At 37.4% G+C, this 23,190-nt stretch overlaps 1 protein-coding gene across 2 annotated transcripts in view; it reads right to left on the bottom strand.

The window, feature by feature from the left end:
- ATP2A1 (ATPase sarcoplasmic/endoplasmic reticulum Ca2+ transporting 1) overlaps positions 1-23,190 on the bottom strand; it is a 107,409-nt gene that overhangs the window by 73,000 nt on the left and 11,219 nt on the right. For both annotated transcript variants that reach the window (XM_044086533.1, XM_044086532.1), the window contains exons 4-8: positions 18,235-18,339; positions 17,538-17,676; positions 7,692-7,772; positions 4,903-4,988; positions 1,511-1,808 (exon numbers count right to left, since the gene is read on the bottom strand). In XM_044086533.1, coding sequence (XP_043942468.1) covers positions 1,511-1,808; positions 4,903-4,988; positions 7,692-7,772; positions 17,538-17,676; positions 18,235-18,339 — 709 coding nt within the window. The remainder of the gene's footprint in view (positions 1-1,510; positions 1,809-4,902; positions 4,989-7,691; positions 7,773-17,537; positions 17,677-18,234; positions 18,340-23,190) is intronic.

The raw sequence follows: 23,190 nt of genomic DNA, 5'->3' as shown, positions 1-23,190 counted from the left end.
ACTGATAAGCTAGAAGGCTTCTCTCCAACACAGAAGGGCTTGGGGGGCTCAGAAGCTTACCAACAGTCCTGGATGCAGCAAATCTGTACCTGGACTACACTAGTTACAGGAAAGGCGGGAACCAAATGCAAACACGGGCTTTTAAACTAGAAAGTAGAAAGAGGTGGAAAAACTGCCCAAATGGCCAGTGAACTACAATTTCTGGGCCAAAACCCACTGTTCCTGTGGTACATAGGTACTGGGCCATTTGAGCATATCTACTTCCATGCATGCTTGACAAGCAAACACATTCAGTTTCTTGTGATGTATATGCTAGGGTATACAGCTTTCACTATGCACCAGTTTTGTTGCAGACTGAGCTGCCTGTCTGCATCTAGGATTGCTACCATCTTTCCCAGTTAGCGCCTCCAGACTCCAGGTTGCTTAACTGATCACAAGCCATCAAGGCCAGAACTTGTGGCTTCATTCCTCTGTGCCTAGAAGCTGGATAATAATTTAAGGATTGTTTTGACTCAGGAAATGAGCATTTATTAAAGTGTTAACTGCCTCACAGTTTTCATATTACCAAAACGTCTGTCTATGTATCGTCCCCGGATCAGCCCTTTTTCAGTGACAGTTACTGAACGATGAATTCTGTGTTATAATATGGTGCTCATTTACTTGTTAAAGGTATCTCAGTGCTTAAACCTACGCATCTTGTATAAAACCAGTATAGTAACAAGATGAAAGAAGGCAAATTAATTGTAAAAGGGCAGAAGACAGCAAATGAATAATCTAAACAAACATTTATTTACATCACTGTATCATAGTATGCTAGCATGTAACTCTACGGATCTAGTACTTTTGCATGAAAATGCGAAAGCCCGAATCCATTATCACCGAACACACTTAAGCGCTCTCATTAAAGTGCGTTAAAAAAAAAATCTACGTTTATGCAGGGGGGCAAGCCCCCCTGCACCCCCCATGTGGAGGGCTGTGCCCCCCACTCCCCCCCTACTTAAATATTCTCACTCTGAGATCGCACTACAGTGGGGAAAAGGGAATTCTACCTTACCCGCACCGTAGTACGATCTCCGGAAGAGGCATACTTACGTGAAAGTGCTTTTTCAGTGAAAAGCACTTTCGTGTAAATATGCCCCACCGATAATCATTCGGTGGAAAGTGCATTTGGGGATCTGTACGGATCCCAACTCTCCATACTCTCTTTAAGCAGAGGAAATAACAACACATGCTATAGACCAGGAAGCTTATGAAACCATGCATTCTTCATTTGTTACTGCAGGGAGATTACACGGAAGGCAAGTGCTGTCCATTTTAATACTGATTTCTGTCAGTAAGTTACTAGGTCATACACAGTTAAAAACGAACTGTTCTTTTTGACATAAGTAAATGTTTCTATTGTAGAATCAGAACTAAGCCAGACTATATTGGTTAAATTGTGGGTGGGTTAGTCACAAAATTACATAAGCATATGCAACACATTCAGTAATAGTAGCATCGATGTACATACCTTCTGGAATGGCAGCAACAGCCAGAGCAACTGCAATTTTGAAGTAGTAAACTGCACCACGGATCCAGGAACCACCATGGACAGGATCATTGAAGTGCCCAATGTTAATAAGCCACACAGCAATGCAGATAAGAGTGATGACCTTGGAGAGCTGCTCGCCAAACTCATCCAGTTTCTGTTGTAGTGGTGTCTTGTCTTGTTCAGTGGCTACCATTTCATCACGAATCTTCCCAATCTCTGTGGAGACACCAGTGGCAATAACAACTCCAATAGCCTTGCCAGCAGCAATGTTGGTACCCTATAGAGGAGAAGGAGGAAGACAAACATGTCATATATTAAGAGGGCATTTTCTCGAATATCAGACCTGGAAACTTGTAAATCAAGTAAAGTGTAATCAGCTGAAGATATTTTAACATTCTTGTGTTTGAATGAGGACTTGTCATCACTGACTAGTCTTTTTTTGACCACCTGACTGACACTAGTGTTCAAATTATGACTTTATGGCCACAGGTAATCTAGTTTTCAGTGCTGAGCTTAGATAGCTTGTGATTTATGAATGTATGAAGCATCATCCTTTATTTTAAGATCAGAAGTGGCTTATTTATTTTGTAGTAGCTTAGGATTTGCCACAACCATGTATTTATACTGATTACATAAATATATTGTTATTAATCTTACTTTTGAAAAGAGATCTAGCTTTTGCTTGTGATTGACAGGAGAATGAGATATGCAGTAGATGCTTCCCCAAAGTGACTTATTTCTGTGCGATGCAGCTGTCACTGAGGTTATGAGACTGCAGGAACCTGGCCATGGTCAGTGCTGATCTACTGATTTACAGTACAACTTGCCCTTGATTATTATAACAGCATTTTGAGAGGCCTGAAAACTCCTGCAGCCCTGCTTTACCCATTGGTTATTTTATACTGGGGTTTCCTCAGTGCTTCACTTCAGCCTATTTCCTGTGTGACTTAACATTTACCATGGAATCTAACTTGCTCTGGGCATAGTGAAAAATAATGCAGAAACTAATGCAGAAACTGGTGCTACATAATGGTTTTCTGTGAGTGTGGTATTCTGTGTCACAAACATGATCTCATTTAGATTATTCTTGTAATGGCCTCACCCATATTGGGACAGGTGAATTGCATCATTAGTATGTCACTGCTACTGGTTCCATATACATAATTACTAGTACCTAATAAGATGTGAGTGAATAGTCTTTTTTTATTTATGTTGCATAGCTCAGGCAAGCACAGCATCTTGTACAAAGTAAAACAGGAAATGCTTGATAAACTCTTCCTTCTAGTTGGTTAGCAATATCCTGGTTGCCGCTTTGGCTTGCTTTTTTCATTCGCTGAACTCAACAGTCAGACTGTCAGCTTTTTAAAGTATTATCACATTTTAGGGTACTGAGGGCATGCCTCCTTGTCTCTATGTCAGGTTAGAGATCTGCAGTTGTTATTTCTTTTCCATACCAGGTTCAGTACTGCCTTGGATATAGTGTGCCTTTGTGGTTTGAAACACAAGATTAGGAACCAAGTATTTCTACCACACAAAAGCATTTTTACTGTAGCAAAAGACTAGCAATTGTGTACACAACCTTACGCAAATGACAGAGGTAGATTCTAAAAATGAAATGGTTTGGCTTAGTTATACTTGCATAATGCAAACTAAGCAGCATGCTCATAGAACTAACTTTGATGTTGTTTAACAGGTCTACTGAGTTCAACGTTGCTAAGCAGCATACAACCCAGTTTCATGATACTTCTTCCGGCTTTTCCCGGTTAGGGGTCGCCATAGTGGATCATCTGTCTGCTCATGATTGGCAGTGGAGTTTTACGGTGTCGAGTTGCCAGCCCGGCCCCCAACCTTCCACAGAAGGCACACACACGCACGCACTCATGCCTAGGGCCAATTTAGGGTGTCCAATTCACCTACAGCATGTCTTTGGGATGTGGGAGGAAACTGGAGCACCCGGAGGAAACCCACACGACCACAGGGAGGACATGCAGACTCCACACAGAAGGCACCCCAGCAGAGGATCGAACCGGAGAACCTCTTTGTGTGAGGCGACAACACCAACCGCTGCATTACCATGGCCGCCCAACCCAGTTTCATGATACTAAACTCTAGAATTTGTTATTTCCTCTGTAACAGCAGAATCTTACAAAAGCCGTTTTGGTACTTTTCTGTTAAACTCCTACCAGTTCGCGCTGCTGTGTTTTGGCTGTATTGATTCACTCAAACAGTTATTTAGTAATGCAAACATTTTATTTATTAAAAATAACAGATATGACATTAGAATTGTAACATCACACCTGAAGGAAAAAGGAAACCAATATCCAGAATCTGTGTAAATCCCGCTTATGGAATGGTGAGGGGAACTATAGTACGTGTTCTTTATTTACGTACAGGGATTTACTGACTCTCTTCCCCATATGATGCCGGTAAGTTGAGTTTTCTTTCTGGTTCTTTTTGAGCCTGGTTGAATTAGCACTAGGTGTATATTGCTGAAAGTAGTGTTTACATTCACGGTGACTGTCTTTTCTCTGTATCTTCATGGACTAAAGCTTTTATGAGACAGGTTATCTACACTGTTATGTTTTCTGGTAAAATACCTTGTTGGTGCATTCTTAGCCTTCTGTGTGCACTGGCTTCATGGCGCATGCTAAAATTCATGTGAACACTGACATGGTGAAACCACTCAGCTATCAGTTCTGCTTGGTGGATTACTTGCTGAAAGTGTGTAAGGCCTGTAGTATAGCTTTTGTCCGTTTCGTACTCAGTATATATATTGAGGCTGGGGAAGAGTTCTGTTGTCAAGGTATGGAATTACCTGGTGCCTGACAGCAGGGACGTTACGTTTCTCATTGTTTGGGTATGAGTATTTTCTTTAGTTGTAAGGATGGGCTGTCTGGGACGTCTATTTATTTAGCTTGAACAGAAAACCATAAGAATGTTAAAGGAGGAATATGTGTAATGGAATATGCATTTCCTGAAGTAAAATAACTGAGTGGGAAACACTGCGCTTGACACTGTGAATAAAAATGCCAGGACAGACGTGACCCTGTGTACAGCTATGCTTCTGTCATAATACTTTAACCCTCATGCAAAGAATATTTCAGTGCACTGTTCTGGATTATCAGCAGGATTTTTACTTGAAAAAGGTTGGGGAAAATGATGCAAGCAGCTTGTGTGAATCAATATCGCCAAAACATAGCAGCACGAACTGGTAGGGGTTTAACGGAAAAGTACCGCCGTTTTGTATTCTTTCAATACTGTGTGTGAAAAGTTAATTCAGAAATGCTGGTACACCTTCTTTGTGTTCTTTTTTACTTGTTTTAATCATTTATTACTGTGTTTTTAATTTCACAGTATGTATAGATACTTACAGAGAAAAGCATATTTTTTTTGTCCTGGTTGACAGCACGGGGATCTGGGACGGGGTCAGTGTGTTTGATAACAGATACGGATTCTCCTGCAAGATTGAGAAAAAGAACATTTGATTAATACAAACAATAATAAAAGCCTATTTTCAATTTTCTTGACATATTACATAAAAAAGTACCATACTGTTTCACATCCAAACGTTGTCACAGCAATTATTGGCAGCATCCTACACTTTTTTTGAGAACTACAGATGTTGTTAACTATGGGAAAGCAATTTTGATACCAGGGAGGTATTATGAATTTGCAGGCTTTTATTGCCAGCCATAATACTCTGCATAGTGGTGTTTTTGAGAGTAGCACTTACACCATTTGATTCTGCTTCTGTCAACATATTCTAGTAGATTTTGTCTCCATTTCAATATAGAATTTAAGTGAATTAAGAAATTTATGTTGGCAAAAAAGTGGTGGATAAATGTGTTTTAGAGATTAGACAAACAAGATTCGGAAACCCCTCCATCCATGAGATTACTGGTACTGTTTTTACTTGCCAAGCATCAGCATAAATGTTTGTAGCTGCTATCCTATTCCAGACACTTTGGAGAGAAATCATTGCAGACAAAAACAAAATAAAATGAATTTTATAAGCATGTGTGAGATACTTTGATTTTGTTTTACTCAGAAATAGCAGCAGCAGTGAAGTTCAGGTTACATTACAGCTTCCTAGCTCTGCCTGTTCAGTTAAAGAACATGAGCTATCTTTCCAGGCATCTTTATTTAAAGTTATATTTCCTAAGCATCTGTATTTGTAAGCAGTGAAGTTGCATTTATTCTGTAAAATAGGAAGCCTGTGCTCTATTTTTTATATATTTTATCACTCATCAGTCATGTTGTTATTATGCCTATGTCATTTAAATTATGTCACTTGGGGTTCAAAGAGGATTTTACATACAAGTAACAATGCCTTCTGGGTAAACAAAATCAGGTAATGCCTTCATATGTGAATAAGCATCTGAAAACACACACACATATTACTTCCTATTTCGTACAGTAGTTTAAAAGGGTGCCATCAAATAGGTATATGCACTACTCCATGGCTAAGTTGGGTTTGGGATCAGGATCAGGACTTATTTAGCAGCCCCAAAGTTACTGAGAAAGTGGCAGGGTTGTAACAGAAAATCCAGTGCAAGAACCAATGTTAGAGGCAGCAGGGTAATCTTCTATGTAGAATACTGCTGGCAGACACACTCATGCTCACACATGCGTGCTCACACACATACACACACACGCGCACACACACACACACACACACACACACACACACACACACACACACACACACACACACACACACACACACACACACACACACACACACACTGCTAGCCATTTCTGGTCAGCATGGGGAAACAGTGCAGAGAAGTAACAACAGCAAATCTTATTGTATTTTTAGGTCCCAACATTATTTATTAATTTATTGTAAACTCACCTGTGTGGTTTGGTGTCAGAGGGCTAGATATATCATAATCTGGATGGGAGGGTTTTTATCTATGCCCCTAACATTCCTGAGATGATGACTTGCAAAAATCAGTAAGGCATATGGTATATGTGTGTGCCCATGTGTGTTTGTGGTATATATATATATATATATATATATATGTATGTATACATCTTGTACAAAGGGCTGTAACTTACATTAGGTTAAGTACTAACTCCCGTGGTCTTCATCAGGAGTCTACCAAATTATACTGTATCCTTTAGCATTTAAGAGAGGAGTCCACAATTTGAGCCACTGAGAACTAGACTTCTCAGACCCTGGAATGCTCTCAAACTGAGTTTACCAGTGGAACAGATGTATTCTCTCCCTACTTTGTAGATGGTCCATAATAAGCCAGAAAATGTTGTCAAATATTGTATAAGTTGGGTGAATAAAAGCTTTCATGTAGAATAACTGTGAATGTAGGCTGTTTGAAAACAAATCTGTTATGTTTTTGACTATGCTAAACATCTCTTTAGGAAAACAAACTGCATATAATCTAGACAGGCATAGTGAACACTTGTAGCTGTAAATTGGACACACTATAGGATTAGAGGTTAGCTCATCTCCAGAGCCATAGTGTGACTGAGTGCAACATTCCCCCAGGGCTACATGCAAAAGAAAGCTTAGTTGTGGAGAAGACCACCAGGCACAAGCTATTATTAGGACCTGGGTCTGAATGGCTTGTAATTCTAGGACTATGGTTTAGATGTCAATTAACACGCACAATTCATTTTTCTTGCTGCTTTTCCATGCCATAGCTAATGTTAGCATCCCTGTACAATACTTACTCAGTATTGGAGTAAAAACGCATTGGTTACCTGCAGTTGATTGTAAGGGCACATTTACAGACAGATAGTTTTTCCTTGTAGTATTGCACCATACTGGTGTGGAGAGGTTGATACTGTTTTCTTCTTATTGGTCAAATGTTAGTGTATGCTTGTCCAAGCAATTAAGTTCAAGTGTATTGATGTCACAATGCATAGATGGGAATTTAAGCATAGTTCTGTTGGAAAATGGCAGTTACTATGCAGTCTGCATATGTAAACATGGCAGTGTATGCTTCTAGTTTTATGATGAGTACTGTGCAGGACACTATTTTTGAAAAATTAGGAAAAAAATCTGAAAAGTTAGGAAATAAGTACTACTGCTACTGACTAGTTTTATGTCACCTTTGAATCACTTGAGTTGTGAACAGCAACTGGCATTACAACACATTTTTGAGGCATTTTTATATTGTTTTAGTTGCTTCCTTACCTGTCAGGATAGACTGGTCAACTCTCAGAGTGGTAGAACGAATTGCAACAATTCGGATGTCTGCAGGTACCTTGTCACCAACTGCATTAAAGAAAAGATAAAATATTTTTATTTTCAAAACAGTGACTTTGAAAATGAACAAAGTATCAGTGTTATTCCTCTAAACCTTTTAACGTCTGTAGTCCAGGTTAGACCCCCCCTTAATTACTTAAATACATCTTATCATTTGCTGTTTTACTTCTGTAACACTTTCTCCAGATGTGGCTAAATTTCTGTAATTCCCATGCTTGCTTTTATTAACATGGTGTCTCCCGTGTGGCAAACTAAGCCAGTTATATGGCACTTGAATTATATTAAGCTGCTTTTTTAAGATCATCCCATATGATTCTGTAGCATTAGGGTTATGTAAGACCTTGTGTCTTGAAATGTAGTCTCCTGCAGTCATTCTATACTACTGTTTATTGACAACAGTTGATATCTAGAAATGTAGTGTTATATTTGTACTGGGAATGTGCAAAATCTGAAGCTGAAACTGTCTGTCTTGTTTCTGTTAGACCTGTATCATATTATCCTCATTGAATCTGCACCTGGGATTTCTTATGCCTCTCAACCTCCGAGCATAAAAAATCATAACTCTGCTTATTTCTCACAATAAAAGGTCTTTATATACTTAACCCTCTATAGTTAGTGAATCTTTGTGTAGGATTGATTAGTTTATGTATTTAAAAAAGGATGCATTCATAAAATGGGTTTGACTTTATGAGGAACTAACATCATAATTATAGAAGGAATATAGTTAAATCTGAGGGCCAAAAATCATAGTGTTTTGCCTAAATCATAGCTGGTATACGTAGATACTGTCTGGAGTCTAGAGATCCTTGGTTAGCTCTCCGAGTGTCATAAGCTTAATAGCAGAAAGCTTAACAACTGAACAATGTCATTGAAAAAAATTGGCATCAGATCACAACATATTATCCAGCTGGCAATAAGCCAGGCTTTGTTTTGGAGTTATTTGAATGGACTGCTTGGTCACATGTATAAACATCTCGCAGGATATTATGCAGGTGCATGCTTCAGAAGTTTATTTCTGGCCAGTGTGTTAAAGGCCTTTTGTAGCAAAGCCAACGTTTTTGTTGTTATGGAAGACTCACTAATGTTTAAAGTGCCATTTAAATTTAAATGTGAGGTAGTTTTAGTAATGTCATCAGTCTGATGTTCTTTATTAATGGGAATTATTACGTCTTGCTCCTATTGTTACCACAGAAAATAAATATAATTCCTTTACGGAAAGGTAATAATAGGCCTGAAATCTTGGCTATTTAACCTCAGAATTATTTATTTAATTTCTGTTGTCTATGTTTATGACATAAGATTGGTGAGAGATTTCATGCATTTTCCTTTACTTGCCAGTCTAAAAGAATAGTGCCACAGCCTTGTGCACACTTTCAGATGCACATGCCTATTTCAGGTGTATCAGCATTAGCATATGTAATAAATAATATGTATTACTTAGAGTTAGTTTTATTACTAAAGAACATGCAGGGGATACATCTGTGGCTCCCAGTGATGACATTGATGTCAAGTTTCTTGCCTCTTTGTTGTAGTTGAACTAGTGTTCCATATCAACCAGTTGTAAGCACTTGCAGTAACAGATTTTTGGCACACTAAACCATGTGTTAAGTTACATGGAACGAGGCAAACATGACTTAGCTACTTTATTAGATAAGGTTTTAAACCGAGGCTCCATCTATCTGAGTTTGTGACAGCTCAGGTTGATGTAAAATATCCCACAGCATTTATTGAAAAGAGAAGAAGTTCCCTAGTGCCCTGGTGAAATTTCTCCTATTCAAGAACAGAACCACCTCATGTGTCCCCTGAAAAGAAGCCATTGGTGTAGGGGAACCTGGTCAACAAAGTGTGAATAAATACAGTTAAAAAATATATATATTTATTTGTAGAGATGCAAATATGTAAGTGCTTGTGTAACTTTTTAAATATTCCCCTTTGAGAAATATTTTGAGGTTGAGGTGGTGATGGGGCTTTTTTCTCTTGAAATCCACTTATTTACTCACAATACTTTTAAACATGTATTTATGTTTTAAATGTGCAGGGATTTTGTTATTGTTTTTACTTATAATCTCCACTATGATAAAATTAAAAGAAAAGTTGCTTAGAGCAGCAAAGTTCACCTCTTGTTGAAAGATTTTGTTATTTATTTACAAGTGGTGACAGTGAATCAAACTAGAAAGTAATTTTCAATGGAATCCCACACAAAAAATCTCCTGAAGTAATAAAACTGTGTGTGTGTGTGTGTGTGTGTGTGTGTGTGTGTGTGTGTGTGTGTGTGTGCGTGTGTGCGTGTGTGTGTGTTTGTAGATCTACTCTCTTCAACTGAGTAACTGATATGTTGACCTCTGAAACACCGACCACAAAATGTCGACACGCTACTATGCATGCACTGGGAAAGAACGGAAGCCTCCCACCCCCTGATAATTATATATGCTAACTCCAAAGATCACACATATGCCCTAACCCCGAGAATTCTGTGGTCTTGCATACCTGTGAACCATCTGTTTAGTCGACCAAATGCTGTCAACTAAATAGTTGTTGGCCAGGGATGATTGAGACCAAATGCAGGTCACCACACACACACAAACACACACACACACACACACACACACACACACACACACACACACACACACACACACACACACACACCTCTACAGTTTTTGAGAATTCTGGTGGGTCAAACAGAAATAAGCCGGTACAGCTGATTGAAAATTAACTGATTACATATTATCAGCTTTTTGTTTTCCTGCTTTAGACTATGGAACAGCAGGGATAAAGGAATCTGCTCTCCCCACTGTATTGTGATCTCAGAATTGGTATATATAATTAGTAGGTTGCTATGGGAGGCACAGGTATATAGGTTATTTTTTCTTTTGTGTTCAGTCAAGTGAGTTTTGTGCAGTTGTGCTTGACGTATTTCAGTTTTTTAAGTGTTCGACTACCTGTCATATGCATATGTACTCAGGCCTGTACTCAAGTCTAGAATATGAACAGTGTGAAATGACATCCTTGCCACTGCACCTACAGGCCCAACTTAGTGCTGCAAGTGATTATTAGTCATTTCACAGCTCTAAGCAACTGAAAGCAAATTGTTTCCTTTTTATGGAGGAACACACAAACAGCCACAGAAGCATGTGTACTTTGGCATGTATGTATATATGTATGCGGACTTTGTACATGCACAGTATGTCCAGAATGGGTGCTGAGTTTCAGTAGAAGAAACCTACAAATAAGTAAGCTTAGAGCACAGGAATTGTAAGACTTGATGGAGAAGTGATTTTTTGTTTAACCTGATCACTTAATTGAATTAATGAATTGCAGAAGGTATCTACTTTTCTGTTGGTAAGAGATTCAATGATAACGAGAAATTACATGAAGTTCAATAACATTAAGGGCAGCATTAAAAGGGATGTGACGAAATGTTTCTTTAGAGAAACATCAGTGGATTCAAGCAGAAGTGTCCCAGTGGATTCAAGCAGAAGTGTCCCATCTGTGGCTATGAATTAAAATCAGCAATGTTGGTTTTACCTATTTCACTTGCTGATTGGTTGAAAAGTATAACACAATTTTTTATTATTTTTTATGGACTCATAGGTCTGTAGTCTGATGTTTACTGCTGAAAGATGTAAAGGTTTTTCTGGTTTAAAGCTGTGTTTGTAGTAACTTTATTTGGTACTTGCGTATTATCGCAACCAGATTTCTGTGGTAATACCACTTGTTTACTGTTATTGTAATCTGACTGAGAGTGTTGTACAAATGTCAGAAAACATCTAAAATTAAACAGATAACCTGTTTTATACCCGTATGAGTCTGTGATTTAGCTGAAAAAGGTCCAAAAAAACATGTATGATCGTTACATTCATCAGCATTTGCTGCCATGGAAAAAAAAAGGAAAGAAATGTTCAGCAGGCGGCGGCGCACTATTCAGTTAAGCTTCACCACCCTGGCAGTAAACTGCATAAAGAAACACAACAGCATGTTTTTATTTATTTTTTTTTGGGGGGGGGTTAGACATTTTAATCCCAGAAACACATCTAAAATTAATTAATCAGATAACCTGTGTTGTTCCTGTACGAGTCACAGGAAAACCGTTGACACAGCTGTGATATATATATATATATATATATATATATATGAAAAAGGTCCAAAAAAAAAAACACATTTATGACCGTTACATTCATCAGCATTTGCTGCCATGAAAAAAAAAAAAAAAAAAGAAAGGGAAAGGAACGTTCAGCGAGCGGCGGTGGCGCACTAGTCAGTTAAGCTTCACCACCCTAGCAGTAAATTGCATAAAGAAACAACAGCATGTTTCTGTTTTTTGGGGGGTTTGTTATACACATTTTATTGAAAACACTGCAGAAAAAAAGAGGTATTGTTAAAGAAAACACACTATATAACACTTATAAACCACTAACGGTCAGAAAACAAAATCGGGAAGCAAGTGGTATTATCGCAAAAATCTGGGTGCAATAATAGGTAAGTACCCTTTATTTATATTTGTTAATTTCTTAATGCTCGAATTTTGGCATCTGTGTTACTCAGATTTTCATATGTCTTGCAGCTGTGATAGGACAGCTTGCTGTCTGCAATATATTACCATATAACTGTAATATAGTGAAGCTTGCTGTCTGCAATATATTACAGTTATATGGTAGTACATATAAAGAAAATAATTACAGTGGGAGACAAGAGAAAATGCGCTAGGATATAAAAGCTTTGCAGTATGGATGTAGGTTGTATAAACTGATAAGGATGAGTTGGACATTACAGCACATATTTTCTGTCAAAGCATCTGTATTTAGGAGCATGTATTCTCTGATGTACTTTTATTAACTGCATAGATATCATCAGAAAAATCAGGGTACATTGACTGCTGAAGTTCTTAATGTGATATTTGTTATTTGTATTGTTGGTGCTTCTTGTCTAGGTCATGTATTTGGGATAATGGGGGTGAGACAGTGAGGAGATTTTTCATGATTTCTTCTTTTCCTTGTGAACTCTTTAGGTGCAGTTTAAGTAAATTGTGATCAGCTGAGGAATACTGCAAATAGAGTACAGGAACACTTTTTCATTCATGTGGTGTTTGCCCATTACTATGGATAAGTGTGTGTGTGTGTGTGTGTGTGTGTGTGGGGGGGGGGGTAAAGCTCCCACGTGGAGGTACAGAGGGGCTTGCTCACATGCGGAAAATGCCTAGTTTACGTATTGTGATCATCAGTGTTCATACCGCTCAATATCTCAGTGCAAGAAATCTATACAAAGACTGAAATAATGGGGGGACAAAGGTCCCGAAATAGGGACAGATTTTAAATATTGCTCCTATAAGCTTAGAAAGTTGCTAGAATTACATGTTTTGCATTATTATATATTTTCTGATGGATATGATGTCTGAAACTCAATTTTCTGTCGTCATTTAGTGTTATTTACTGACTTCAGTCATCACTGATTTGCGAGAAAACCACACATTTTATGAGGAACACACCAAAAATAAGAGGCACAAATCTGGACATTGTGCGAAAGCCTAGACAGTTGAGAGGTATGCCAGTGTTACTGCTGTGCCTGCTATTTTCTTGATATCAAACACTGTGTGAGAATCTATTATGTCTTACTATGGACCCTCAGTATTTCAGTGGTTTTATCGCCATTAACACTCATTTCTCTGACATTGTCTTCTTAAAACAAAACTCCAACTGTTTATACACTGCTGAAATAATATGACAAGGTTGCTGTTACTAGATAAAATGGTTTGCTTCATCAATGCATGCCTTCATAACTAATTTGCTGTGTACACCAGTGCAAACACACAGTAGACTGATTACAGAATGTAGCAAAACAGCCTATTTACATGTGGCAGGCTCCCTCAAGAGCTTTTCTGAATAGAATTTGTGGTGTTAGTTTGCAAATGTTACAGTTTCTGTTGTTTTGACACTGGAAAAAAATGTTATCTAGTTTTGAGTATTCTGTATCAGTTTTAGTTTGCTTTCATATTAGTTGTATTTCCAAATAAATATGAGTAAAATTCAGCTAAGAATGTACTTCCTCTTCTTGCTATTTACAAAGGTGGGAATGGATGACAAACTTATGTTGGCATGGTAAACTATTCAACAATGAAACAAGCCAATCAAATAAATGTAAAATAAAAACAATTGCATTCAAAGAATAGAAGTGCAAAATTGTAACTCTTTGCTAACTTGGCTAGACTTGATGTGACTTCACTGACTGCATGTTTCTACCTCCTAAGTTAGTGTCATAATGGTATATAGAAACTGTGAGTGTACTAGTTTTAAAACTTAAACCTCTAGGTTCTGGAAAGATTTAAGTATTTCTAGAACTAGCTTTAGCAACCATTGTTATTAATAAAACACTCTTTTGTGCAGATAAGCATATTTAAAATAATCTCTGTTAAGTTGTTAGCTCATATAAATGGATAATTTTGTGATTATATTAGTTGAGGTTCTTCTTGATTTGTGAAACAGTTAAAACTCTACTGTTGGTATGGGTCACTTGTTCTTTGTTGCTAATTGATCACATGCAACGGATTGGTTAGGATCAGTGGGTATGATTCAAGGTATATCCAGCTTATAGAGAAAAAGCAGTTGTTGTTTACATCAGCGTTTTAAAAGACGGTGGAAGCACATTTACTGGCAGCACTTATTTTGTACTGCTGCCATCACAAGGTTAAAGGCAGCTCCATTTGCCTTTTGCTGATCTGAGTAACATTAGCCCTGTGTTTCCATACACAGCCATAGGCAAACAGAAGGTCGCGATCCTGAGAAGCTTTTTTTAACAACATTAAGTGCCTCACACACATCTCAAATGTGGGCCTGGCTGCTCTAACTAGCCTCCTTGCTCCTTCTGAAGGTATCCACATATCCCCGAGTCATCAGATTCCAAAAATGTCAGCCATGCTTAGCTTCATCTGCAAGGTGACCATACATGGTAGGCAGTTAGACTACTGCTTGCTATGCTTTCTTCTTCTTCTCTGCTTGTTCTTTCCCTTTCTGTACTCTAGAGGATTTGGGGGTCAGCATTTACAGCTGACACTAGTAGTGCCTAATTTACTGGAGTCAGATTTTTTTTGAGACACATAGCACTGAACTAGTGTTAGTAGAAGAGGAACACCTGCTTCTAAACAAGTGGAGCAGAGAAGGGTCACCTCTAATGGAATGCACAGGGTCTTTCTGTTTAATGTGGTAGTCAGTTTAGTGCTTTATTTTTTTTTTTTATCAGAATACTGTAGCTACTTTTTGCTGTTCCATAAAACTTCAAACAGAAGTGGCCAGAAAAACGTCTGACTTAATTTTCTTGCTTGCTTGTAATAAAATGCTGTTAGATGCTAAAGTCTGTGCATCAGCCGTGCTTAGTACTATTGTTCTCCTGTCCTCTGTAAACTGTTAAATTCTCTTGGGGTTAAGGATTGTTAGTAGAAAATAATATTTTTCGGGAGTTCCCCTATATTCAGATCTGTGGTTTAAAAAAAAATCCAAATCTTTTGAAAGATTATTATTATAGTTATAATCTATCACTCTTGGAAGGTGTGCAGAGTTTTATTCCTGATTAACCAGGTTTTGATCCCTATGACAAATTAAACCATTTACCATATAGTATATTTTACAACATACAATAAAACTAAATTACCAGTAGAAGTTTTTATCTTTCTTTCTTTTTTTTTGAGATGGTTGCATTCATTTCATGCACAGCAAATCATGTAAGGCGAAAGGTTTACAAAAAGTTTGACATTGATAAATTACTGCATCGTGACGTGGACTGATGTATTACAAAACAATATGTGATCCAGTGAAGACGTCTAGTGTTCTAAGCATGGGAAGAAGAGGTTCATAGGTAAATACTAGGCTACCAGTCTACAAACCATTACAAGCCTAGCCAACAACCAGAGGTCAGAATTAAACATTGTACCTTGTATCTATGAGGTAAAGACCATAACCATTATGCCAACCCCTCCCCCTGCAATGCAAGCTACGTCAGTAACTAACGTCCAGGAAAATATGAGGAAATTGTTTACAGTGAGAATTTAGAAGTGCACATTATATTATGAGATATTGTTTACAGTGAGAATGTAGAAGTGTGCATTATATTATGGGGTACTTTCTTAGGGGAGGGATAGCAACTCCTTCAAGAAGTGAGGTAGAGTTTCAGCATTTGCATTCATGATTGTGAGAAAAGGCTGTCTAGACATACTATGTTTAAACAGTGTATTGGCCTATGAAAACATGTGGCACCCTATAGGACAAAAACTGTGAGAAGAATCTGTATTTGAGTAGGGTGATGGCTTGTTGAGCTAGTTCCAGTGTGCTCCCACTTCCTAACACCTACCCACCTGTAACTGTGGCATGACAGATGATATTGTAGGACAAATGCCAAGTAGGGGTGATCAGATATGTATGTAGATGAATACAGACTAGGAAAACATAAATAATGCAAAAAAGAAGACAGTCTTTAACTGGAGTAGATGTGATGTGACAGTGCATTCAAAATATTACTATCAGAAGTAGTGAATAGTTTGAGCGGTGGTCACTCCTTTCTTTTCTTTTTTGACAACACATTTAGTAATGTTTTCTTACACCCCAGGGTTTGGATGACTTAGCATTATCACAGAAAAGATAATCAACATTTGAGTCTACAAAAATAGCTTATATTTCTTGTCAGTCTACTTCAAATGACTTATCAAAGGCAGTGAAAAGTAAAGGGATAGAAGACACCATGTTAATTTCTCCCTCTCCCACCTCCATGCACTTCAGTCACATGAATTAATGTAATTTTTCATGTCTTTCATTCGTTACACCCTGTGGGTACATATTGTTCAAAGAAAGACTACACAATAAAGGTCTTGCAGTTAAAACCAAGCTCAAACTAGTTATCCCCTCATTTCATGCCTGTGCTATACTGAGCTTGTAGAACCTTCTAGTTGCTATCCAGGTATATTCTGTGGTCATGTTTTGACATGGAATTTACATTACATATTAATCTTTTTGCACTGAAATGTTATTTTTTATTCCACGTTATATATTTAAGTAATTCGGGTTTGCTGTTTGTAAAAGAAGTGGAGTAGACATCTTATAAATTCCAAAGAAAATTTCTGGTCGCACTGTCTCATAGCTTCATTGTCTGAAGTTTTATTAAAAATAATCATCTAGCCATGTTTACTTATTGCACCTGATTCATATAGCAACACAGTGAATAGGTGTTGCTATCCTTGGAGTTTATTAGGCCAGCAGGGAATAGAAGTAGATTGCCAAACCCTTGTTCTGTATCACACATTTATGTAATGACAGCTTGGAACTGATAAATCACCTAGCATATGCCTTTAAGAGGTGGAGGAAAGCAGAGTACCTGGAGAAAACCCACACAAACACAAGGGAAAACATGCAGACTCTTTACAGAAGGCACCCTAGCTGAGAATCAAACTGGGGAAACTCTTCTTGTGAAGCAACAATCTGATACACATAAAACAAACAAAAATATTATACTTCGATTTGATAGGCTAATCTTGTTCTTTTGCAAGTTAATAATTAAGTGCTGCACTTTGAGTTCTAATAATAAGCAACTCATCAGTGGGTGACTTATCAAGAAATCTGGAAGCCAGCTCTTCTGTGACCTGCTGAGAGATTTGTCTCTCCTAAGATAAGGCTGCAGTATCATTGTCATTAATTATGTCAGTTAGTCCTAATCCCAAACAATAAATAGGCAAGAAGAGTGTTTGGGTAAAAGGCTATAGTATGTTTTCCCCAACTGGTCTTGAAACATACTTACCTGCAATTTCACAGATGTCACCTGGAACAATCTCTCTGGCTTTGATTCTCTGTACGGACTTCCTGTCAGTACGGTAGACCTTGCCCATCTCTGGCTCATATTCCTTGAGGGCTTCAATAGCATCTTCAGCATTTCTTTCCTAAATATAATACGTAACATTACTGTTAAAAAGGGTATGTGGACAACAGCATATTTCACTGACATGAATCACTCAAGTCAAAAGCCGTTTAGTGTTAATGATCCATATTTTCAAAGAACCAGTGAAAAATTCCACAGCTGCCCTAAAATGCTAAAATGTAACTGAGTAAAGGTAGTAAATGTTGTAGTTTGATATGACTACACTTTTGGCACATTGCCAAAGTTTGATATGAGTATAATGATGGTAGTTTGACCTTGGCAGCCTCATCTCAGACATTGTTTTCCATTTATTCAGAGGAGGCTTTTCATTTTTCAGTGTAACTGATTGCCAACTATATCTCTCTTTTTTTCTTCAACTAAGCTTTGGTCCTCTACAGCTACTATTGTAAAACAGCTGTCTGAGTGCTAGCTTAAAAGTAGTTGGGCACAGTCCAACAATGGCTAGTCTCCATAGTGCCTTACTGCTGCCTGACAGCTGAAGTGGGCTTTTTTTGTTTATTGTATTAATTAATTGACAGACTAGAAAGATGCAGAAATATTTTTATATCAGATCTCATACCTGCCACACGCCAACGACAGCATTAGCAATCAGAATCAGAAGGATAACAAAGGGCTCCACAAAGGCGGTGACAGTCTCTTCTCCTTCTTCAAACCAGGCCAACACCTATAGGGAGGAACAGAATAAAAATAAATGATATAATCACCAATTTACGAACTGATGAACAGGTAATACTTTGGTGAAATGTTACATCATGTCTTAGTCATACTAGTTGTAGGAGAACTTCTTTCTGCACCACATGATAATCCTTATGCATAGCACCATACATGGTCCAGTTACTGATCTAAAATAGAACTGACTCCTTGGTATTATTTTCTGGGTCTAGAACAGCATTCTAATCTGTCATGGGCAATAACCAAAAATGTGTTATGACAACCTGATGAAGAAATTACTATAGAATGCTGGTTTAAACATTGCCTCACATTGTCTGCACTACTCTCATCATTATTATTATTATTTCATGATTTTATGTAACATGAGATTAATCCCAAGACTTAGGTTCATAGGTGTGTACTAGGCTAATGGTCCTGGAGCCCTTACAAGCCTAACCCATAGGATTACCCTGGCATTGTGCCACCCAACCTTAGTTCCCAGTACCTCTGTGGAGTAGAGCCACTGGAGTGATTCCCGAGGTGAATTTTTTATTTCCCATCCACTCATCAAGATTTCTCTTGAAGAGGGCAAGTGAGGTGCTCTGCTTGACATGTATGGGAAGTCTATTCCATAGCATGGGCAGTCTCTGGGCTTAGAGTCAAGCTTTTGTTCTAGTCAGCCTAACATTTTGGTGGATTGCCTTTGATGCTTCTTGCCTATCCTCTTACTTTAGATTGGAAGAGGATTAAAATGTGCTGGTCCTAATACTGTACAGTGTAAATTTTCAGATCCATGATAAGGTTTTTACTGATTCTAGAGTACTAAGATGTGCTGTCTAATAAGTTAAATATTAATACTGTATAAATTTAACTGTATGTGTATATTTCATGTCTTGCAGTTGGGCGGATTAAAGCTATGAGATGCTAATGAGCTTCATCTTGTAATCCCAGGTTTGATTCCCTGACACTCCATTTATCTACTGCGTGACTCTGAGTAAGTCACTTAAATAAGATGAGTTCTCTGAAGAGGCTTGTGCCTAGTGGGTTTACCTTTATATGTATGTATGTATATATATATATATATATATATATATATATATATACACACACACACGTGTGTGTGTGTATACACACACACACACACATATATATGTATGTACATGCATACATGCATACACTCGTGTGTATATATTTGTGTATGTATACAGATATATTTATGTGTGTATGTATATATATATATATATATATATATATACACATAGATATATATATATATATATATATATATATATATATATATATATGTGTGTGTGTATGTATACACACACACACACACACACACACACACACACACACACACACAATTTAGACAGATAGATAGGAGTATCCTAGTATTCCAGTGGTAGAACCTTGTTTTGGTAGACTGTGTAGGTGTCTTTTGTTTATGTACACTCTTGTCACATAACCAAAGGCATACCTACACCTGCCTCCTTAGTGCATCATCAAAACTACTAGAATTTCCATAACCTTAGCATATTTAAGCTACTTTTTAAAAACTAAAGTAAAATGTACACACTGCGTGCAGACACATTCACAACTCTAGAACAAATTAACCCAATTAAAACAACCCCAAACCCAAATCTATACACTTAGTTTAAAAAAAACAGTAAAGTAAAATAAAATAAAAGTAAAACATGGACTGTGTTTCCCTATTTACTACCATGCAAAAAAAGTAATTTTCAGAACATATACAAATCCCTTACCAGGGACTATATAAAAAAAAAAAAAAAAAGTCACGTCAACGAATTCCAAAGAAACTTTTCCCAAGGACCAAAGGAGAATCCTAAACACGTTTTTATGTCTGTAAGCCACTAATATGCTTACTGCTTTGTACTAATGTGAGTTTGGATAATGCTAGGGAATTTCGCAATGCCTTTGAATATGTAATACATTTCAGATTGCTGCCTAAGATGTTCTTTTGGTAGATGAGAGCATCTTAGGCACTTGTCCTATCAGAAGATAGCTATTTATATTGTGAAGCAATGAATGGGTGGGCAATGACTGAACCTTCTGAAATATTGGAAGGGGTGTAGGAAGAAGATGGAAAAAAAATAGATTTATTTTTTCATCTACAGATTTGCTGCCCCATACAGGGTTAGTACTCATCCTTACTCAACTTTGTATAGCTCTGCATTTTTTCTAACTATATGAACTAATTAAAAATAAAGATAATCAATAAAACTGACAAATCCTAGCATAACCCTCCATACATCATTAAAATATATTAAACAAATCGTCTGATATCACAAAATGAAATATAAATAAATAAAATAAATCATACCTCAGAATTACAGTAGAAAACCTTTCAGTTAGAAATTACCTAAAGCCCTTTTCAGCACACAACGTACAAAATTACTGCAGCCCATTCACATCAATGGGAATTAGCAGTTAAAAAACAGGGTAAATGGATTAATGCGGGGGGGGGGGTGGTGGTATTTGTACTGTAGAGTTAGAGACATTGGTTCAGGATTTGTTGTATCTCCAGTCATCCTAAAAGTCACTGCCAAATCCCACAGTGTACCTAATAATTTGTTGTATGGCAGACTCCCATGTTTTCCGTATTTATCATAGTAGTCAATTCCAGATGTGTAAAAATACATATCTGGTACACTGTGTCTAGATCGATCACATTTATTTTATCTGCCCTCTTGGTAAATCATTGCAAATTTTTCTATGTCCTTGGCATGTCATTAGCAATGTATAAAATTCTCTTAAATCCACAATATATATGACTGTTGCTAAAAACTAAAGTTAACATACTGCATACACAAAATACTGGCAGATACAAAAACCCCAAATATCTCAGCCCACTGAAAACCACCTCAGAACTTAAAGATATGGATTGTCAGAGGCAAGTGGACAAAGAAAAAAAAACAGCTTACAGAGGAAAAAAGGAGAGATACCTAAAGCACCAGTTCTTGTTAGTGTCAGTGTGTGTCTTTTGATTTATCATCATTGCAGGATCCAAGGTTTATGTAGCTTAAACTAATACACCAGGCAAATAGTACTACTCAGCTGGTTAACAAAAAAAAAAAAAAAAGGAGGTAAAAAGCTAAAGTGAAAAACATAAATCGCTTATATAGTTCTCTCGGTGGTGTAACTTCAGTAAATTGTAATTGTAAGGTCATCAAGTGCAGTGCTTAACACCTGTTTTGGCTATCATGGCTACACAAGCACACCCTGCAAACTGCAGTGCCTCAGTCAGCAGTTCCTACCTCAGCTGTCTGGAAGCAGATTAGAACAGAGGGTATTTGTAGCTCAAACTGAAGCTCTGATAGTCTCTTGATGCATTAGTCACATACATTATTACTTGCAAATTATGTTTGTGAACAGGTTAATTTGCAATTCAGAAGCGCAGTACATAAATAAAATGCTAAAAAATGTGGTTTCTAGTTTGACCAGTCTTCATTGAAATAAACTGGTCATTCTGATAACCTTTTCAGTCACAAAGGAAATGGTAACTACTGGATATGTATGTATATAGAAACGGTAGACAGTTAACCAGGTAACTGACATTTTTGGAGGAAACCAGAGGACCTAGAGAAAATCTGAACAGACCTAGGAAGAACATGCAAACTCCACCCAGAAAGTTACCAGTGTTCAGGACTGAACCCCAAGGCTGTAAGGCACAAATATTACCACTGAGCTAATGTAATTTGGATAAGTTGTGTTTCTTAAATGGTAGCATAGCGTATTCCAGTTCTGTCAAGAAATGGCTGTTCATCATACCTTGGAATGTAGCTTTGCAAGGAGTCAGCCATATTTTTCTATTTTCATACATTTTAAAATAATGTGATTCCTTGTTTCTTAGATATGCATCTTCTTAATCTGAGTAATGAATCCCACCCGTAGTATACACAGAAGTACATAAATATGAGTGTTTTGATGTTGCATAAGAAATTTCCTGATCATTTCATCATACAATGCAGTGGAACCTTCTGCTACACTTCATGAAGCCCAATGACTTGTGACAGTTTATTAAACCACAATCTGAGTACAGAGCATGGCATGTGCTTTCTGATTATCATTTCCTATGCACTTAAGAATATCCTATTGCACCTTACCCCTTGATGGCCTCTTTGTCCCGTTGCCTTGCTATTTTCTAAATTCATCTGGTGTACATTTCACCCAGCTCACTGCTTGGTTGGTATGCTCTGCCTTGATCAGCTGCTGTACACTTGAGACTCCTGGCTTTCAGGATATATAATTCTTGGAAATTAAATTAGTCTTTTATTATGTGGACAGCAGTTCATCAGAACATAAAGGTCAAACTGAAAGACAGCAGTACCCAGAAGAATATTGTCACTATTTGTACATTCTGACACCAGAACAGTTATTTTGCAGCTTATACCCCATATGGAACTTGCAAAGTCTAGTGTTAGGTTTGAAAATAAGTTTTCTTATGAATATGATTTTGGATTATATTATAATATAACATATACATTCATTCATTTTGCAATTGGCTTTATATAACAACAGCTATACGAGTCCCATGTCCCATGTTGTAAAATCATCTGCATCCCAGTATTTATAGGTTGACATGACAGAAAAGCAATTTACACTGCAGCAAGATGCATAAACATGGATAAAAATTATTAAACTTTGGGTAACTGTCACTTTAGGAAACAAAATTTCAGGCAAAATGGTAACTTTCTCGATGTGTACCCACAAAGCTTTGAGAGCTTTGGTCTAATGATGGGATTTACTGTGCTAAACGTCACAAAACATGTAGGATGAAGTTGTTGGAACCCAAAAATTTAGCTTGATGAGATATACCCCACTCACACAGCTTCTTAGTCTTTTT

This window comes from Protopterus annectens, chromosome 10.part0 (assembly GCF_019279795.1).
Source record: "Protopterus annectens isolate FY-2018-M chromosome 10.part0, PAN1.0, whole genome shotgun sequence".
Taxonomy (NCBI): Eukaryota; Metazoa; Chordata; order Ceratodontiformes; family Protopteridae; genus Protopterus; species Protopterus annectens.
The sequence above is the reverse complement of the archived record's forward strand: the minus strand, read 5'-3'. Positions and strand labels throughout refer to the sequence as shown.